We start from the raw sequence: 19,612 nt of genomic DNA, 5'->3' as shown, positions 1-19,612 counted from the left end.
GCTACAGACACAATACCCCAATGCTTTTGTGGCAATTTCTGGTGATTTTAACCATGCTTCACTCTCTGCTACACAGAGAATTATTGAGGATTATACAGAAGCAACTTAAAGTCAAAATAAGAGACAGCAAGGAGGTGTACAAGAAGAAGCTGGAGAGCAAGCTCCAGCAAAACAATATCAGAGATGTGTGGACAGGGATGAAGAAGATCACAGGCTTCAAGCAGAAGGAAGATTGGACCGATGGAGGTCTGGACAGAACCAATGAACTGAACACATTCAATAGGTTCAGTTCAGAAACAAGCTCAGCATCCTCCTCTCCTGCTCACAGCCAGACAGACATTCCACCTTCCTTTGACCCACAGGACCCACAGCTGTCCAGTAACACCTCACATTTTTTATCTTCCACCTCAGCCCTAGACCCTTCTGCTTCTACATGTTTGCCTTCTAACATATCAGAAAATGCTGATGCTTCCTTTGCTTCCCCCTTCCACCTGTGTGTCTCAAGAAGTCAGGTAAAGAGACAACTGGAGAGACTGAATCGGAATAAGGCTGCAGGTCCAGATCATGTCAGCCCTAGAGTCCTGAAGGCCTGTGCAGAGCAGCTCTGTGGGATTCTGCAGCACCTCTTCAACCTTAGCCTGGCCCAGAAGAAGGTTCCGGTGTTGTGGAAGACCTCCTGTCTTGTTCCAGTACCAAAGAAAACTCACCCATCAGTCCTCAATGACTATAGACCTGTTGCCCTGACATCTCACATCATGAAGGTCCTAGAGAGACTCCTGTTGGCCCACCTGAGTAAGCAAACAGTAGACCATCAGGACCCCCTTCAGTTTGCTTATCGCTGTGGAGTTGGAGTTGAAGATGCCATCATACACCTGCTTCAACAAACCCACTGTCATCTGGACAAAGCCAGCAGCACTGTGAGGATCATGTCCTTTAATTTCTCCAGTGCATTTAATACAATCCAACCTGATTTGCTTTGTCAGAAACTCCAGAAGACTCAGGTGGAGGCCTCAACAATCTCCTGGATCAAAGACTACCTGACAAACAGACCACAGTCTGTGAGACTGAAGGGTTGTGAGTCTAACCAGGTAGTCAGCAGCACAGGAGCACCACAGGTGACGGTACTCTCACCATTCCTTTTCACTCTGTACACCTCAGACTTCCAGTACAAGACAGACTCCTGTCATCTGCAGAAATACTCGGATGATTCTGCAGTTGTGGGGTGGATCAGAGATAGACAAGAAGATGAGTACAGGAAGGTGGTGGTCCGCTTTGTGGCATGGTGTGGAAACAATCATCTCATTTTGAACGTGACTAAAACAAAGGAGATGATTGTAGATTTTAAGAGAAACAGGAATAAGTCAAAAACTATTTCTATCATAGGAGAAAAGGTGGAGGTGGTGGAGGAGTATAAATACCTCGGTGTTCAGCTGGACAACAGACTAGAGTGGAGATGTAACTGTGAAGCCATCTACAAGAAGGGACAGAGCAGACTGTACTTCTTGAGGAAGCTTAGGTCCTTTGGTGTTTGCAGCAAGATGCTGCATATCTTCTATAAGTCTGTTGTGGAAAGTGTGATCTCTTCTCCATCATCTGCTGGGGTAGCAGCATCAGAGCCAGGGACTTAAAAAAGCTCAAGCTGATAAAAAAGGCTGGTTCTGTTCTGGGGACTCCTCTGGAGATCATTGTGGAAAGACGGATTCTTCATAAAATGAAGAACATTATGGAGAACCCTGAGCATCCTCTTCATGAGACTGTCCTACAACAACAGAGTGTCTTCAGTCAGAGGCTTCTTCAGATCTGCTGTAAGACGGAGCGCTACAGGAGATCCTTCCTGCCCACAGCCATCAGCATCTATAACGGCTCTTTGAGGAAACCTTCATAATATGAGCTACAACAACATTTAATTTCCCTTTGGGATTAATAAAGTATTTTTGAATTGAATTGAATAACTTACATTCCGTCTAATACCAGCCGAGACAGAGAACTGGTGCAATATGTCCTATGTTATTTTAACTTTAAATTACTTATAAAGTGCCTTGTGGAAATTTAAATATTTTGGGTTTAGGCTAAAAACCCTACTGCTTTGAGACCCTAAAAACGCCCCTGAGTAGCAGTAGGTTAGAGACGCTGCAGATAGGAGTGTTAAACTACAACCCTGCTTCCCGGTCTCACCCCGGGTTGTCAGAGTTTTGAAGAACAAATAAATTCGGCCAGGTTCCTAGAAAGAATAGCTGCTCTACCCAAAGCGCTGTGGATGCCTCAGGCCCCGGCTGCACGGGCTCTGCTGAATGACTGCTACGGGGAGCTACCCTCGTGGCTCCCTGTAGCAGTCCTCCAAATTTGACACCCTTGCCTCCAAAGCTACAAAAATGCTACATTTATTACACATACCATTATCACTAAAGGAGGCCGAGGAGTAACTGAAAATCTGACAGAGACAGAAACAGCAGAGCAGGTAGCCATGGTGGAGCTAAACACTAAGCTAGCAACACCTTAACACTACTATAAAAATCGTGTAAGACACAGGGAGTCCCCAAAAGTTAAATGCAGAAACAGAAAATGTGTTTTAATGTGCTTATAAATTAGAACAAGTCAGATACCACAGTAAAGAGAAATCAGATCAATCGAGAGAGCCTTCACACACCACCGAGTGCAACAGGGAAAACAAGAAGTGACGAATACGCCTTACCACGGCTTGCCGGGTTTCTGTTAATACATTTTTGATTTTCAAGTTTGACATTTCAAAATGAAATTTGGTCATTTTTTACAGAGCCCACGAGGGGACATGGGGGCATTTTTGTATCCTTGTGCAGTACTTTTTCTCATACTCATACAAAGTATACACAATAAATAACCAAAATGGATTAATTAGCCATTTTATGTCCATATATATAAATTACAGCCAAGCAAAGGAAGATGACTTCAGCTGGGTTCTTTTCATTAAAGCTCATTTGTAATCAGTTCCTTTAAATGTCAGTATCTTTTCTTTGCAGCAACCTTACCCAAGATGCCTACGGTTTGTGAAAAATAAAATTTTATTTTGAACGAATATATTCAAATGGCCTGCACGGTGGCACAGATAGTAGTTGTTGCTGTTGTCCTGGGTTCGACTCCCGGCCAGGGGTCTTTCTGCATGGAGTTTGCATGTTCTCCCTGTGCATCAGTGGGTTCCCCCCGAGTACTCCGGCTTCCTCCCAGGGTCCAAAGACATTAATTGGTCTCTCTAAATTGCCCTTAGGTGTGTGAATTAGTGTGTGCGTGGTTGTTTGTGTGTCACCCTGCGATGGACTGGCGACCTGCCCAGGGTGTACCCCGCCTCCCGGCCATAGAGTGCTGGAAATAGGCACAGCATCCCCGTGACCCACTATGGAAGAAGCGGTAGAAAATGACTGACTGATACTCAAACTTTTTTCATCATGCAATTCTCATCACGAGAGAATTGGCCACAAATTCGGAATTTATGGCTTCAGCCATAGGATGTATGAACTTCATTCTCAATAAGGTAGTGTTTGAGACAAGTAGGAAGAAAGGCAGAGATTTGATGTTTGTTTGACTTTGGTGTGCAAAAGTATACTCTTTATTCGTATTATATATCCAACTTTATTTTGCCCCAACCCTTCCCCTTCACCCAGCCCCCACAACCAGTGACATTCTCATGTCACCAGTTACTGTCACTGTTACAATAGCCAATCTGAGCTTACCTGCAGAAAGAAGGCAACCAAACAAAGAAGAGCAGAAAAAAAACTGTTACTTTCAGTTTGTTTTTCTTGTTAAATAGTAATAAATACATTGAGATGCAGTGGTTCTTACTTTATCCTTTTTTCTTAAGCACAAGGGTTAAAAAGTTTTTCATTTCTGTTTTTATTTCATTTCTTTATTGATCTGTGTTGGATCTTTAGCAGCAATCCAGACCAGTTGTCATGGTGATTAGCAGCACAGAGAGGAGGAGCTGTCTGGAGGAGAAACACGACAGGAGAAGAAGGAATCAAGAAGACTGCAGGGAGTGGGGGAAGGATAAGGAAGAGAAGGAGATCCGTTTGAATGTTGGCAAGGTATCACTGTCCTGTTGCCTTCTCCGCCCACCTCCACCTCAGTCACCACCAGACCAAGCCACAAGGTTGGGCTGAGAGCAACAAACTGAGTCCTGAACAATGTATGTTGGGCTTTTCTCTCTCACAAACCAGCTTCTCTCCTGATGCACGCATGCACGCACACATATATATACTTATAAACATACATATATATACATATACAAATATATATACATATACATATATATGTGTATATGTATGTATGTATGTATGTATATATATATATATATATAATATATGTATATATATATATATATATATATATATATATACATATATAAATTGCGATGTTCATTTACTTAATGAGTTCAATTTCAGGGGTGTCTTATAATGCAAGGATGATTGTGATATCCCGGTGGGGTATTTTCCAGGTGATAGAAACAGGTACGAGTGTGTGTGCTATGGTGTGTGTGTGTGTGTGCGTGGGGGGGTGTTAAGGCTGCTGATGTACAGGGTATGTAAATCTGAGTATAGTACTGTTAAAACAGAATAGTGAGAAAAACAATGTTCCCGCCTCAATGTCGAGCAGAGCGGAAAAAAAGGTCCCTCTTCATCCTCTTGCTCCTCTCCAGACTAAACAACAAAATAGAACACAAAACTCCTCAAACCTTACAAAAATCAACTAATATTAATCGAGAATATCTGTTAAAACACACTTGTCACTCATTCCTTTCAAATTACAGTCGTAAAAACAACAAACAAAAACAGGATAAAAGGAAAGTATTCCCAGCATCCTTCTCCTCCTTTCTCCTCCTCTCATGCAGAAGATATTGTCTCCTCCAGCTCAAAATTCACCTGTTGTCTCTGAACTCTGGCTGTATGTGTTTAATTGTAGTAGTTGTAGTTAAAATTGTATGGCTTTAGGGCGTGTTTCGGGTTTTATCAAGAATTGGCTGGCCCTTCGTCTGAGTCGGACCTCCCTCTGGCCCCCGCAGCAGGGTTATTGTTGTTGGAGGCAGGGTAGTAGTCCTCTGGGGGCGGGGCTTGTGGCCCTGGGGCGGTGGGGGCCGTCCGAGTCCGGAAGGCAGACAGTCCAATTGGCAGAGCAAGGGGCAGAGATGCAGAGCCAAACTGAGAGGCCTCCATGGAAGACACCGCCCCTAGGTGGTGCAGCCCAAGGGACACACCCACATCCATGCTGTCACTCATCTGTGGAGAGGATCCCTGCTGACCCCCACCTCCACCCATCCCTGTCTGTCCAACTGGCCGTAGTCCACGCCCACCGTTTCCATGGTGAGAGTAAGTCGGATGTGGGTGGTGGGGCGGGTCCAAAAAGTGGCGCTGGTGTTGTTGGGTGGCAGCTGGTTTGTGGAGCAGCAACTGGGTGTATGCTGGGTCCTGACCCCCACTTCCACCATCACTGCCTGGCCACATCCTCATCTGCTGTTGGGAGGGAGCCTATTGGGAGGAAGAGGAGGATCAGGGGTGTGGAGGAGGGGGGAGTGGTGCAAATGGAGCAAAACCAAAGGGATGAGACACAGTTCAGATTAGGGTTGAAACTATGTTGACTTTTAACAATTACAATGATAAAATTTCTGACAGTAATATTATTTTAAAATGACTTTGTCAAAGTGTAAGCAATAACACCAATATCAAAAACATTTATCCATTTCAACCACCAAAGAGCAAACACCAAAAGTGTTTTAATGTAGCTGTATTTTGGAGTTTATATCAGTACAAGCAAGGCATTCCATAGGTGTCCTCAGTATATGTGGAAAGAAACAACATGAATATTAAGCTGCCTCAAGATGCTAATGCTAAGTAAGGAGACTTTTAGCTGGATTCTTTGCTCTCTTCAGAACAGTCTGGTTGGTATGTTTGGTAACTTTTTACTAATTGCTCCCATTTCTTGGACTACCAACATTGTAGCCTATGTTGGGAAGGTTGAATCACGACCGTCAGAGAAGCAGGACTTCCACGGTCGCAATTTGACCTTCCCGATGGAAGCTGCGCTCACTTCCTGTTTGGTGGTGAAGGATTAACAAAGACCTCCTGTCGTGCTTTGAGAATGTCATCAAAATGATTATGTCTCATTAGACAAAGTTTAAAACTTCTGGAGACTGTCATGGAAGGTCAGTCAGCTAAGAAACCTGTCATTTGGTTGTTAGTGGGCAGGGCTAAAGTGATGTTATCAATTGACTGTGTTCAGCATTCGTTCATAATGATGCATACCAAATTTGAAGTGGATCCGATGATGTATGAGGGAGATAAAGTGATTGAAGTTTTCTAGGAGGCATCGTTGGATCTAAATTCCAATGTAATCCAATAGATTTGTTTGGGGGTTTAGAAAGATCAACTATATTCCGTATGGAGTAAATCGGACCATGCGTGTGTAATTAAGAGCCAAATGTAAGGTCATGGCGTGATGTCGGACTTCACCATGCTGTCTCGGCCACACCCTCCAGCCAAACCTCCTAGTTCTGGGGACCAACTTAGACCATCTTGTTATCTGTCACTGGGGACAAATTCATGTTGATTAGGTGACGGGGATCAAATATGAATCTTCCAAAGAAAAACATGACACTTCCTGTTCTCAGGGGGCAGGGCTTCAATGATGTCAGCCTTTGACCACTGAATATTGTTTGGGGCCTGATGTGAATCAGTTCCAAAAGGTTTCGTGTCTCTGCGACTTTCCTTGTAGGAAACAAGGAATAACAATTTTGTCTTTTATGGCGAGAAGTCAAACTTTGAGGCCTGGCTCTGCCCCCTCAGCATGCTCAAAAACTCAGGATTTTGATAACTTTAAATCCCCCGTCCCTTCTGAGCAAAGTGACCAAATGTCAACCTGATCAATCATAATTCCTGGGAGGAATTTGATCAAATACAGAAGCTATAAATGGCAAAATGGACGTCAAAATAGCAAATTTTATCCAAGATGGCCAACTTCCTCTTTGTTGTAGAACATGGGTGCAAGAAAGCTTTATGTAGATCGAGTATTACAAGTGTACCAAATTTCATAACTCTACAATAAAGTAAGTTAAATGAGGAGGGTGTTTCAAAAATTTCAGAATGCCGCTGTTGGGCTATTTTTTATGCGAATTTTGCAAAAACCTTAAAATACGTAATCTTACACCAGGATTAACAGATGAGCAAAGTTTGGTGCCAAAATTCATTTGGCAGATGAATAATAATAGTAAACGAAGCGATTACAATAGGCCTTCGCAGTGCTTTCGCTGCTCGGACCTAATACGTGACAAATTTACAATATAAGAAAAATATGTTAGTTAAAAAAAATTTATAATCATGATACTACATTTTTTCATTGTTAGATCTCATTTCTCTCCATGAGCTTTCTGACATTCAGGACAAACTACAGCATTCTGGATTCAGCACGTGTGTAAAAACGTCCTGAATATTTACAGTAATTGTTGAAGAAAAGCAGTCATTAGTTACATAATTTTTGCTCTACTTAAAGGAAGTTCTGGTTGAACTATGCTGTGTGGGGGTAGTTGAACGGAAGTGAAGAGGGTGTACCTGAGGACTGGTCATCTCATAGTCTGAGTGGGTGACAGCGGAGTTGTAGTAGCGGTTGCTGTATCGGTAGTTACGGTTGTCATTGGAAGAACCACTGGAGCCACCTGAAAACAAATAGGACTCATATCAGTCTCATACTTATCTTTCTTACACTGACTTGTTTTTAAAAAAAATTTCATTCACTTTGGTTGATTGATAACCTTAATAGAAAAATTACAATAGCCTCTTTCAGAAAACATTTCCATCATAAACCCGGGCAGACAGGCAGCCTCTGAGCTCCTTCCAGCCGTGCATGAATCACATGGGGAGGCAGCGATATCCCACACATCTATGAGGGTAGAAAACTAAGCCAGTAGTATGGCACGACAGGAAGTGGTTTTCAGCATTGACAAGTGTACTATGCATAAAATCATTCTTTTCATAACAATAATAGCTTACAAAGTTGGTGTAGTGATCCTGCTGCCGAGGAAATTCTTCAGATTTAAATGAAATATCATACCCTCTTAATTTTTCTCATCGGAAATGAAATCTGAGTCTTGTATACACTTGTTTATCCTGCTGCTAGCTAGTCACACAAACCATACATTTTCACTAGATTAGTACCTCGACCCGTGAAACCGGCGTGAACCCTGCATCAGCTGACCTCTGTCAGGTTCTGTGACTACTAATGTTTGTTGAGTTAGGGGCATAACAGAGGTGGGCTGACTTCTAGCCACCTCACCGCATCCATCTTTTTAAAAAATACTTGGAGATAGCAAAAAGGACCCCTGCCTTGAAGTGTGCCCTTCTGCTTTTGTTAGGATCCTTGTGAATTGCATAACTTTATTTGACAAGGCCATGAGGAGAAAGTTCCTAACTTAGGTCTGGGCCGGTAAGAGTTCAAACTGGTTGACGACATTGGGAGGAGTTCCATTTGAGTGACAGACAGTAAAAGCGACTCATGGCCATAAAGACAAAGTTAAACAGTTGTCAGCTCTCAAAGGATTGAACTGCTAAATGTGGATATTCAGTCATATTAAAGCATAGCAGACTTTCACCTCTCAGCTGCTTTACTACAGATATAGTTGTCATTGATCATGCAATGTAAGGCAGCAAACTCATGAACTACAAACAGAGAACGGACACAACAGGAACAGCATGCGGAGTGTCGGCTTTTACCAGAGCTAGAAACAGAGCTAGTTGTGGAGGTTGAATGTGAGTGGTCCATGGCAGGAGAGGTGGATGTAGATGAGCTTGTGTTGGTTCCTTCATCTGTCGTTTTCTTAAAGAAATTGTGCTGCAGGGCGTAAAATGGCGTGATTCGGCTTTTAGGGTCATAGTCCAGCATGCGCAAGATCAGATCTGAAAGAAGAAAAATGTGACTCTTTTGTTGAAAAATAATAATAAAAATAATAATAAAAAATATATTAAGTTTGATTAGCATTCTGACAGATAAAGACGCCCACTGTTGGATATATTCAGTAGATTATAAACATCCCCTGCAGCTTCAAAGATTGAACTTATGTATGTATTAATAAATAGATTCAGTTTCTATGGTGCCTGTAGTGAACCAGATTACTTAGAAGCTTCAGTTTATTTCATATTTAGAGGAGATATTTTCCTCAGATCAGGGCCGCCTAACTGTGGGCAAATTATTTTGTTCGTTTTTGTCTTAGCAGCAGTTCTTGTGGCAGCCTGACAGGTTTCCTGGAAGAACACCAGAAAGGTGTTGAGCATAGTAGAGCGGTTGTTAGCGCTGTTGCCTTGCAGCAAGAAGGTCTTGGGTTCAAATACTGTCCAGGGGCCTTTCTGTATGGAATTTGCTTGTTCTCCCGTGCACACATGGGTTCTTTTAGGGCACTCCAGCTTCCCCCCACATTCCAAACACATGACTGTTAGGTTAATTAGTCTCTCCTAAATTTCCTTAGGTATGAGTGTTTGCTCTGTGTTGACCTGTAAAGAACTGGTGACCTGTGCAGGATGGGCACACCTCTAACCCAGTGACAGCAAGAGATAGGCACCATCCCCCTGGGACAGCACGAATAGGCAGGTATGGACAACAGATGGAAGCATGGTTTTTCTGCAGTTGCTGTTTGCATGTATATCACAAAGGGACAATGTTAGGGTTGACTAGGACAGATTCCTAGAGAGGTGCATTAAAAAGTACTGCAAGTACAGACTGAATGCTGCACTTGTCCACATTCTGAGGACATCTCTAAAGCATATCAGGACTGATGTACATGTGTGAAAACAGCTTTAAAACTTGAAGGACACAGAGTTTCATGTATTTTGTCCTTTTAGTTATTCAAAAACTTTCTGCACCTGTGAATCAGTACGACACGATGACATACCTTTAAACTTCAGGTAGTCACAAGGGGCATGTCCTGGCTCTCCTGCCCTCCGCCCCCCTGGGCCTCCAGTCTCTACGCCTAAAATCTCATGAAGACGGCGTGTAGCTGGAGGCTTGTATTCCTTAAGCACACATACATTTATCCAATTATCATATTTTGCATTCACAAACAACTAAGTGAATTTTAAACTCCTAGATGGTGAAATGTCTTCTGTTAGTCCTAACATCTTGTTCCTAATTTCATCTCTTGTTCACAAATCTGAAAAATGGCAGAAATATTTTGACTGCACAGATAAGCCAAATTTTGAAGATGATTATTTTTGACAGATTTACATCAAGAACTGCATACAAAATGTTTTCATCTAACGTTTGTAGAATCTCTTGCAATGGACACATTAAAGTTTGTGTGATGTATACAGGAGAAGGCCATTGCCTGGACGTTCAGCATGAAGAAACATAATTTACTAAGAATGACAGATTCTATATACACCAGGGTTATATGTGTACACCAGACAGTGTGTCACTCCACTAACCCTAAGCTTTGGCCCAGGGGTCTTAAACTCCAGTTCTCACGAGTCACTGAATCAAACAGGCCTCTGCAGAACTTCATGACATGCTGAAGATGTCTTCCAGCCATTTGATTCAAATGTGTTGGAGCGGGGATGCATCTGACCTTTGCAGGATCGTGGTTTTCAATGACTGGAGTTGGAGCCCTCTGTTTAAGCCAGTTTTTAAGATGAAATAATCTCAATGCCATTTAAAATTAGCTATACCCTACAGAACTGCTGATGACCTTTTTGCTTGATACACAACTGTGAAGTGAAGCAAGATGGGTAAAATTCTGGAAAATGTTAAAGTATTTTAGTTTTGGAAATTTGCTAAACATAGTAATTGTTAAGAATATTTTCCTTATCATTAAACAACAGCTGAGATTATTGAGCATTATGTCATCAGCAGGTTTTTAAGGAAACTAAAACTAGACATGAACTGACTTTTGGATGGAAAGGGAAATCAAAGGGATATTCACCTTTTTGACATCCTTGTTCTTCTTCACAGTCCATAAGCCATCTGATAGCTTGTCAAAGTACTTTCTGGCTTTAGGAGCTGCATCCAACATGTGGCTGGGTGGAACCCCCAAAACCTCCACAATCTTATTCATCTGGTCAACCTGTTTAGATGTGCATACACACACGGTCATCATTGTTATGGGAATGCATACTACACGTACAATCATGTGGCAGAAACACACTCACTTGATGCAAACAGTAAAAACAGGTGTTTATATACTTTTCATCTGGTTTCTAATCTGGTTACCTCATTGGAGCCACTGAAGAGAGGCTCTCCTGTGTGCATCTCTACAAGTATGCATCCGAGAGACCACATATCGATAGCCAGGTCATATGGCATTCCCAAAAGAACCTCAGGAGAGCGGTAAAATCTGCTCTGTATGTACTGATAGATCTGTGAAAAACACAGTGGAGGCGGCAGATGGATAAATTGGCACAAAAAAAAGCTGAATGACGTTACACAAGGTATATACTAAATGTATCCACCTCACTCCAGGCCAATAACCCCTTTCTGCAGCTCGCTGGATGGGGAGGGGTCAGACATCCGACTCCACCCTCAAACAGTTTTGATTGGATAACCCTTCTCCATCCCTCTAAATGTGCACTTTTACTTCGTCAGTGAAGTTAATTTTAAGTTAGATGTTAGTTTAAAGTTGAATATTCGGCAGACATTTTCGCTCCGTGGTTTACTGCTGGCAGGGAAGGCTTTTCATGCTGTCTGCCTTCGCAGAGAGGGCAGATAAGGAGACTCCCTGTACTCTCTGCTGAACGTAGAGGTTGACATTTTTTCGGGAATCCCGTGGGACGGGAGACAGCATCAGTAAAGATCACGTGATTGGGACGGTACAGGATAAAAATGAACGGGAGCAGACGGGAGCGGGAGCTAACCAATAGGAGGGAAAATAAACTAAGATCAATTGTCCTAGGAAATATAAAACTGAGACTTTGTTATAAACTTTAAGAAAAAAAAACTTGGATTCAATTTCATTCAGTTTTATTTATATACCGCCAATTCACAACACATGTCGTCTCAAGGCTCTTCACAACAGTCAGGTTCATACATTCTAATTAATCCTAATCATTGAACAGTGCAGTCGGAGTTAACTTTTGTGTAGCTAACTCCGACGCCGCCATTGTGTAGTTTTTTTCCAAGAAGCCTATACTATAATGCGAGTCAAACGAACTACATGACCCACAAGCCAACAGTGCGTCTGCTCGATGTTTTCCACCTGTGTTCAGAATGGAGGGAGCAAACGCAGGTGGAAAACTGGACGTGGTAAAATTGGGTTTGCAACGTAAAGTCAGAATTAAAGACTTATCTATTAAACCTTATAGAGCTGACAGGAAAGTCGCAAATATTACCAAACTTCAGGAGAGTTGATATTAACACGCAGTCTGCTGCTAGTAAAATGTATTTAGTTGTAATCAAGTTCACCAGTGATTAAGGGACACTTGTAAGACAGATTCTGGATTAAATCAACCCTGCATCTCTTCATTCATCAAACCAAAAGTACCATCATGTGTCAAGTCTCATCTGACCAACAAAATTGCTGCATGTGCTCTAAAGATTTAAGAGCCTTTGCCACAGTAGAGGGGAAAGGTACGGAACCCGAGAGGGGACATGGAAATTTTTTTTTCTTTTGCGTCCCCACGCAATACTTTTGCGTTCAGCATTTTGGAGCAACAGCACAGATGACAAACTGCTCATAAAACAAACAGCACTGATATGGCATTGATATGGATTATTTGTCATATGCAGGTTAACATGCAGTAAACAATGCAATTAAATGTTTAGGATAAGAAGAACCGTTCAAATCACGATAAAAACAAAAACACGGCGTACAAAAAAAAAGTACACATCATGCAGCAGTAATAAGCTAATAAAGTGTCACAGATGTGGTTTTGTGCAGTTTTATTGTTTGACAGCTTGTGGATAAAAACTGTCTTTAAGTCTGATTGAAGATCATTTTATTTAAGGCCGATTTCAAAATAAAACTCAATAAATCTCAAAACGGGTGTAGTGTTTGTTTCATTTTTGCAGTTATCTGGTTTGGAAACTATCCCACAAAGTATTGTGAGATAACGCAAAGACTATTGCGTGAGAACGCAAAAAGTATTGCGTGGGAACGCAAAAGAGAAAACATTCTCCCATGTCCCCTCACGGACTCCGTAGAAAGGCTTCATCAAGGGAAGATATTAAATAAATATGTTGTGAAATAGAAAAAAATTGAATGTACCATTAAATGTACAATTTATTTAATACAACATTAAATATTAAGTGTACCACTAATTACGTCATGTCGTCTTTAAAATTATACTTAATTATTCAGTGGCACATTTAATTGCATAATAGTCCATTTCATGATATAATGGTACATTTATTGTTTCTAATGATGTATTAAATAAATAAATGGTACCTTTAATTTAATGGCACATTTAATGTCACATTTCTTTCATGTTACATTTACTTCGCTTATGGGACATTCACAACATTTATTTATTTTATGATGATTTTATTGTATTAATTTTGTCCAGTTTGACCCTCCATTCTTGATGCCTGTATAGGAGGTCATGTCAGAATTTGAATCAGGTGTTCTGGAGCAGACAAACATCTAAAACCTGCAGGGAAGGTGTCCCTGAGGACCAGGGCTGTCAACCATTGAGGTACAGTTTCTAAATTATGAAGGTTTTGCCTTTTTGTCCTTTTGTTCAACAAGTACAGTTCTCTAACTAGGTGCATTTTTCTTTCGTTTCAGCAACTTGAAACATAAAAGTGATGTCATTGTTCAAAGGAAACGATCACTTAATAAATAAGTAAAATACAACTATGTACATTTTGTTTATTAAACTAAGATAGGCATGGTCTGTTTCCTTGTTTGATATTTTATTATTTCTTCATTATTATTCTTTTTACTTTAACTGGCCTTTACTACAACTAAAAACAGGGACCTAACTGGTCCTTCAAAGAAAGAAATTGCCAAAAGACTAAATGAAGAAAACAAAAATGGGAGTGGCACAGGAGTGGGAGTCAATTTACCAGGAGTGGGACGGGACAGGATTTTTTCGTTATGCTGGGCTGGGATGGGACAGGAGAGAAAATCCACTCCCGTGTCACCCTCTAGCTGAACGCAGTGGTTCGCTTAGGGACCATCAACAAAATCCAGTTGATCAAAACACTTGAACAAACCCCCCTAAAAATTAAAAATTTCCAGTGACGATATCATTAGATATGATTTGATTTCTTATTTTATATTAACATTTTTATGGAAAATTGTTTCCAGGTCTTGTGCATAAACGACTTCAAATTACTTCTGAATCGTGCTACTATACTAGACTAATGAGGCACACCTATTTCTATCAATTTATTATTTTCCTTTTCTAAATTAATGTATTTATGGGGGAAAAAAATCATATATTCCCCTCCCCGCAGCTTTCATTGTGGCTAAATTAAAATAATAAAAGAGAGCCTTCTTTCAAGTGTCTCTTTGTCACGTTGAGCATTTTTCTGAATCCTTTCGTCCCTTTACAGTTTTACTCATTGAGCTCTCTATTGTGGGATATTTTCTACCAATCATGTTGCCACCCTAAAAATGTTTTGTAACAGCTTTAACAACTAAAACTCAAAGTATTGTTCTATATTGTTCTGATGGTCTGTTATTGAAAGGTGTTCATATTACTTTCACAAGATTTTTCATCAAGTGAAGTTGTCTCTGAGCGTCATAATCGGTTGGAAGAGCAGGGATTAGAACTCAAAATAAAAGGGAACACAGTAAAACACGTTTTCATAAAATAAATAATCACATTGAATCATAAATTTTGCTGGTGGGTCGCGGGGACCCACTATGGAATAAGAGGTAGAAAATGACTGACTGACATACATTTTGCCACATTGAAACCTGTGTAAATAAATAACAATATTCTCTCATAACCCTGTCCTGTCTGACCATTTTTTAATAACCTTTGAGTTTAATTTAACCGAGTACTCCACACCTGAAAGAAAATTTCATTATAGTAGATCATTATCAGATGATGCTGTAACAACCTTTAAAGAATCTGTTCCACTTTTAATTTCCTCATTATCACAGAAAAACACAGTGGAGGGCAATAATTCTGTTTCTGCCCCTTCACAAATTGATTCTCTTGTTCATAGTGTTACTTTCTCACTGCATGGTACATTACACAGTGTAGCCCCCCCTGAAAAAGAAGGTAATTATTCATAGGAGACTAGCTCCTTGGTTTAATTCAGAGCTGCGTACTTTAAAGCCCAATGTTAGAAAATTGGAGAGAAAATGGCGCTCTACACACCTAGAGGATTCCTACTTAATCTGGAAAAATAGCCTACTGTTGTATGAAGACACTTCACCAAGCTAGAACAGCTTATTTCTCATCATTAATAGAAGAGAACAAGAATAATCCTAGGTTTCTCTTTAGTACAGTTGCTAAACTTACACAGAGTCATAGCTCTGTTGAGCCATCCATTCCCTTAGCTCTCGGCAGTCATGACTTTATGTGATTCTTCCAAAATAAAATTGATTCTATTAAAAATAAAATCTTTGACATACTCCCGAAGATGATTACTTCATCCTCAGCAAGTGAGACAACATTGGAAATAACTGTAGAACCTGATTTGTGTTTGGACTGTTTTGATCCTGTGGAGCTTCCTGAGTTATCAGAAATATTAGCTTCATCTAAACCTTCAACTTGTATGTTAGACTCAATCCCAACCAAATTATTTAAGGAAGTGTTCCCTCTGATTACCAGCCTCATTTTAGATATGATTAATCTATCTTTAGTAAATGGATCAGAACCACAGGCTTTTAAGGTAGCTGTAATTAAACCTTTACTTAAGAAACCTTCGCTTGATCGAGATGACTTGAAAAATTACAGACCTATATCCAATCTTCCATTCTTATCTAAAATTCTTGAGAAAATAGTTGCTAATCAAATGTGTGAGCATTTACACAGCAATGACCTGTTTGAAGAGTTTCAGTCAGTTTATTCATGTAAATGATAAATAATCTTTAAACTACAGGGTTAATTGTGGAGTACCACAGAGTTCAGTACTTGGGCCAATTCTCTTTACTATATATATGTTTCCAATAGGTCAAATTATCAGGCAGCATAGGATACATTTTCACTGTTACGCTGATGATACTCAGCTTTACTTATCCATGAATCCTGATGAGCCCAACCAGTTAGATAGACTACAAGCATGTCTTGAAGATATAAAAACTTGGATGACTTTAAATTTTCTGCTTCTAAATTTAGACAAGACAGAAGTTGTCGTCTTTGGACCGGAGTCTTTAAAAAAGAAACTTCTTAGTCAATCACTTAACCTGGATGGCATTAAATTGACCTCCAGTAATAAAGTAAAAAACCTTGGTGTTATTTTTGACCAGGACATGTCATTTAAATCCTATATTAAACAGGTTTCTAGGATTTCCTTCTTTCATCTCTGGAACATTGCCAAAATTAGAAATATTCTGTCCAATATTAGCATATTGTGATAAAGTTCATTATTTTCCATAATGTCATGATGAAAATTTAACATTCATATATTTTAGATTCATTGCACACTAACTGAAATATTTCAGGTCTTTTATTGTCTTAATACGGATGATTGTGGCATACAGCTCATGAAAACCCAAAATTCCTATCTCACAAAATTAGCATATTTCATCCGACCAATAAAAGAAAAGTGTTTTTAATACAAAAAACGTCAACCTTCAAATAATCATGTACAGTTATGCACTCAATACTTGGTCGGGAATCCTTTTGCAGAAATGACTGCTTCAATGCGGCGTGGCATGGAGGCAATCAGCCTGTGGCACTGCTGAGGTCTTATGGAGGCCCAGGATGCTTCGATAGCGGCCTTTAGCTCATCCAGAGTGTTGGGTCTTGAGTCTCTCAACGTTCTCTTCACAATATCCCACAGATTCTCTATGGGGTTCAGGTCAGGAGAGTTGGCAGGCCAATTGAGCACAGTGATACCATGGTCAGTAAACCATTTACCAGTGGTTTTGGCACTGTGAGCAGGTGCCAGGGCATGCTGAAAAATGAAATCTTCATCTCCATAAAGCTTTTCAGCAGATGGAAGCATGAAGTGCTCCAAAATCTCCTGATAGCTAGCTGCATTGACCCTGCCCTTGATAAAACACAGTGGACCAACACCAGCAGCTGACACGGCACCCCAGACCATCACTGACTGTGGGTACTTGACACTGGACCTCTGGCATTTTGGCATTTCCTTCTCTCCGAATGACATGCAGAATTTGCTTTCATCCGAAAAAAGTACTTTGGACCACTGAGCAACAGTCCAGTGCTGCTTCTCTGTAGCCCAGGTCAGGCGCTTCTGCCGCTGTTTCTGGTTCAAAAGTGGCTTGACCTGGAGAATGCGGCACCTGTAGCCCATTTCCTGCACACGCCTGTGCACGGTGGCTCTGGATGTTTCTACTCCAGACTCAGTCCACTGCTTCCGCAGGTCCCCCAAGGTCTGGAATCGGCCCTTCTCCACAATCTTCCTCAGGGTCCGGTCACCTCTTCTCGTTGTGCAGCGTTTTCTGCCACACTTTTTCCTTCCCACAGACTTCCCACTGAGGTGCCTTGATACAGCACTCTGGGAACAGCCTATTCGTTCAGAAATTTCTTTCTGTGTCTTACCCTTAGGTTCATAGCTTGTTTAGAGACCCTTTTAATGATATGCTAATTTTGTGAGATAGGAATTTTGGGTTTTCTTGAGCTGTATGCCAAAATCATCCGTATTAAGACAATAAAAGACCTGAAATATTTCAGTTAGTGTGCAATGAATCTAAAATATATGAATGTTAAATTTTCATCATGACATTATGGAAAATAATTAACTTTATCACAATATGCTAATATTTTGAGAAGGACCTGTAAAGCCCTTAATGATCTAGCTCCATCATACATCAGAGATCTGATTGGTCCATATGTTCCTAACAGAGCACTTTGTTCTCAGACTGCAGGTTTACTGGTGGTTCCTAGAGTCTCTAGAAGTAGAATGGGAGGCAGATCCTTTAGTTATCAGGCTCCTCTCCTGTGGAACCAGCTCCCAGCTTTAGTCTGTGAGGCAGACACCCTGTCTACTTTTAAGGCTAGGCTTAAAACTTTCCTTTTTGATAAAGCTTATAGTTAGAGTGGCTTAGTTTATCCTGAGCTATCTTCCTTATATTTTACCTCCGCCTTCCTCCCTCCCTGTTGGATGTAGTAAGGGAGAGTTGGGTTTAGCCTAAACCGGCTCAGTTATGGTTGAGGTGCAAACACACCCTCCATTTCTGCTACCTGTATGACCCCTTCCTTTGACCCATAGCTGCCCAGTAACACCTCAAATGTTTTATCTTCCACCTCAGCCCTAGACCCTTCTACTTCTACATGTTTGCCTTCAACCAAATCAGAAGATACTGATGCTTCCTTTGCCTCCCCCTTCCTCCTGTGTGTCTCAAGAAGTCAGGTGAAAATGCAACTGGAGAGACTGAATCGGAATAAGGCTGCAGGTCCAGATCATGTCGGCCCTAGAGTCCTGAAGGCCTGTGCAGAGCAGTTCTGTGGGATTCTGCAGCTCCTCTTCAACCTTAGCCTGGCCCAGAAGATGGTTCCGGTGTTGTGGAAGACCTCCTGTGTTGTTCCAGTACCAAAGAAAACTCACCCATCAGTCCTCAATGACTATAGACCTGTTGCCCTGACATCTCACATCATGAAGGTCCTAGAGAGACTCCTGTTGGCCCACCTGAGTAAGCAAACAGTAAACCATCAGGACCTCCTTCAGTTTGCTTATCGCTGTGGAGTTGGAGTTGAAGATGCAATCATACACCTGCTTCAACAAACCCACTGTCATCTGGACAAAGCCAGCAGCACTGTGAGGATCATGTTCTTTGGTTTCTCCAGAACATTTAATACAATCCAACCTGATTTGCTTTGTCAGAAACTCCAGAAGACTCAGGTGGAGACCTCACTCACAAACAATCTCCTGGATCAAAGACTACCTGACAAACAGACCACAGCTTGTGAGACTGAAGGGTTGTGAGTCTAACCAGGTAGTCAGCAGCACAGGAGCACCACAGGGGACTGTACTCTCACCATTCCTTTTCACTCTGTACACCTCAGACCTCCAGGACCAGACAGACTCCTGTCATCTGCAGAAATACTCAGATGATTCTGCAGTCGTGGGGTGGATCAGAGATAGACAAGAAGCTGAGTACAGGATGGTGGTGGACCGCTTTGTGGCATGGTGTGGAAAAAATCATCTCATTTTAAACGTGACTAAAACAAAGGAGATGATTGTAGATTTTAAGAGAAACAGGAATAAGTCAAAAACTATTTCTATCATGGGAGAAGAAGTGGAGGTGGTGGAAGAGTATAAATACCTTGGTGTTCACCTGGACAACAGACTAGAGTGGAGATGCAACTGTGAAGCCATCTACAAGAAGGGACAGAGCAGACTGTACTTCTTGAGGAAGCTTAGGTCCTTTGGTGTTTGCAGCAAGATGCTGCATATCGTCTATAAGTCTGTTGTGGAGAGTGTGATCTCTTCTCCATCATCTGCTGGGGAAGCAGCATCAGAGCTAGAGACTTAAAAAAGCTCAACAAGCTGATAAAAAAAGGCTGGCTCTGTTCTGGGGACTCCTCAG

At 41.2% G+C, this 19,612-nt stretch overlaps 1 protein-coding gene across 2 annotated transcripts in view; it reads right to left on the bottom strand.

Annotated features, from left to right (window-relative positions):
- Positions 1 to 3,547: 3,547 nt before the first annotated feature.
- The window catches only part of dyrk1b (dual-specificity tyrosine-(Y)-phosphorylation regulated kinase 1B), an 89,527-nt gene continuing 73,462 nt past the window's right edge, over positions 3,548 to 19,612 (bottom strand). For both annotated transcript variants that reach the window (XM_047357058.1, XM_047357049.1), the window contains exons 8-13: positions 11,212 to 11,358; positions 10,925 to 11,065; positions 9,899 to 10,019; positions 8,727 to 8,909; positions 7,569 to 7,672; positions 3,548 to 5,492 (exon numbers count right to left, since the gene is read on the bottom strand). In XM_047357058.1, coding sequence (XP_047213014.1) covers positions 4,977 to 5,492; positions 7,569 to 7,672; positions 8,727 to 8,909; positions 9,899 to 10,019; positions 10,925 to 11,065; positions 11,212 to 11,358 — 1,212 coding nt within the window. In that variant the 3' untranslated portion in view covers positions 3,548 to 4,976. The remainder of the gene's footprint in view (positions 5,493 to 7,568; positions 7,673 to 8,726; positions 8,910 to 9,898; positions 10,020 to 10,924; positions 11,066 to 11,211; positions 11,359 to 19,612) is intronic.

The sequence above is a fragment of the Girardinichthys multiradiatus genome, chromosome 3 (assembly GCF_021462225.1).
Source record: "Girardinichthys multiradiatus isolate DD_20200921_A chromosome 3, DD_fGirMul_XY1, whole genome shotgun sequence".
Classification (NCBI taxonomy): Eukaryota; Metazoa; Chordata; class Actinopteri; order Cyprinodontiformes; family Goodeidae; genus Girardinichthys; species Girardinichthys multiradiatus.
Note: the sequence above shows the minus strand (reverse complement) of the source record. Positions and strands in the feature narration are given on the sequence as shown.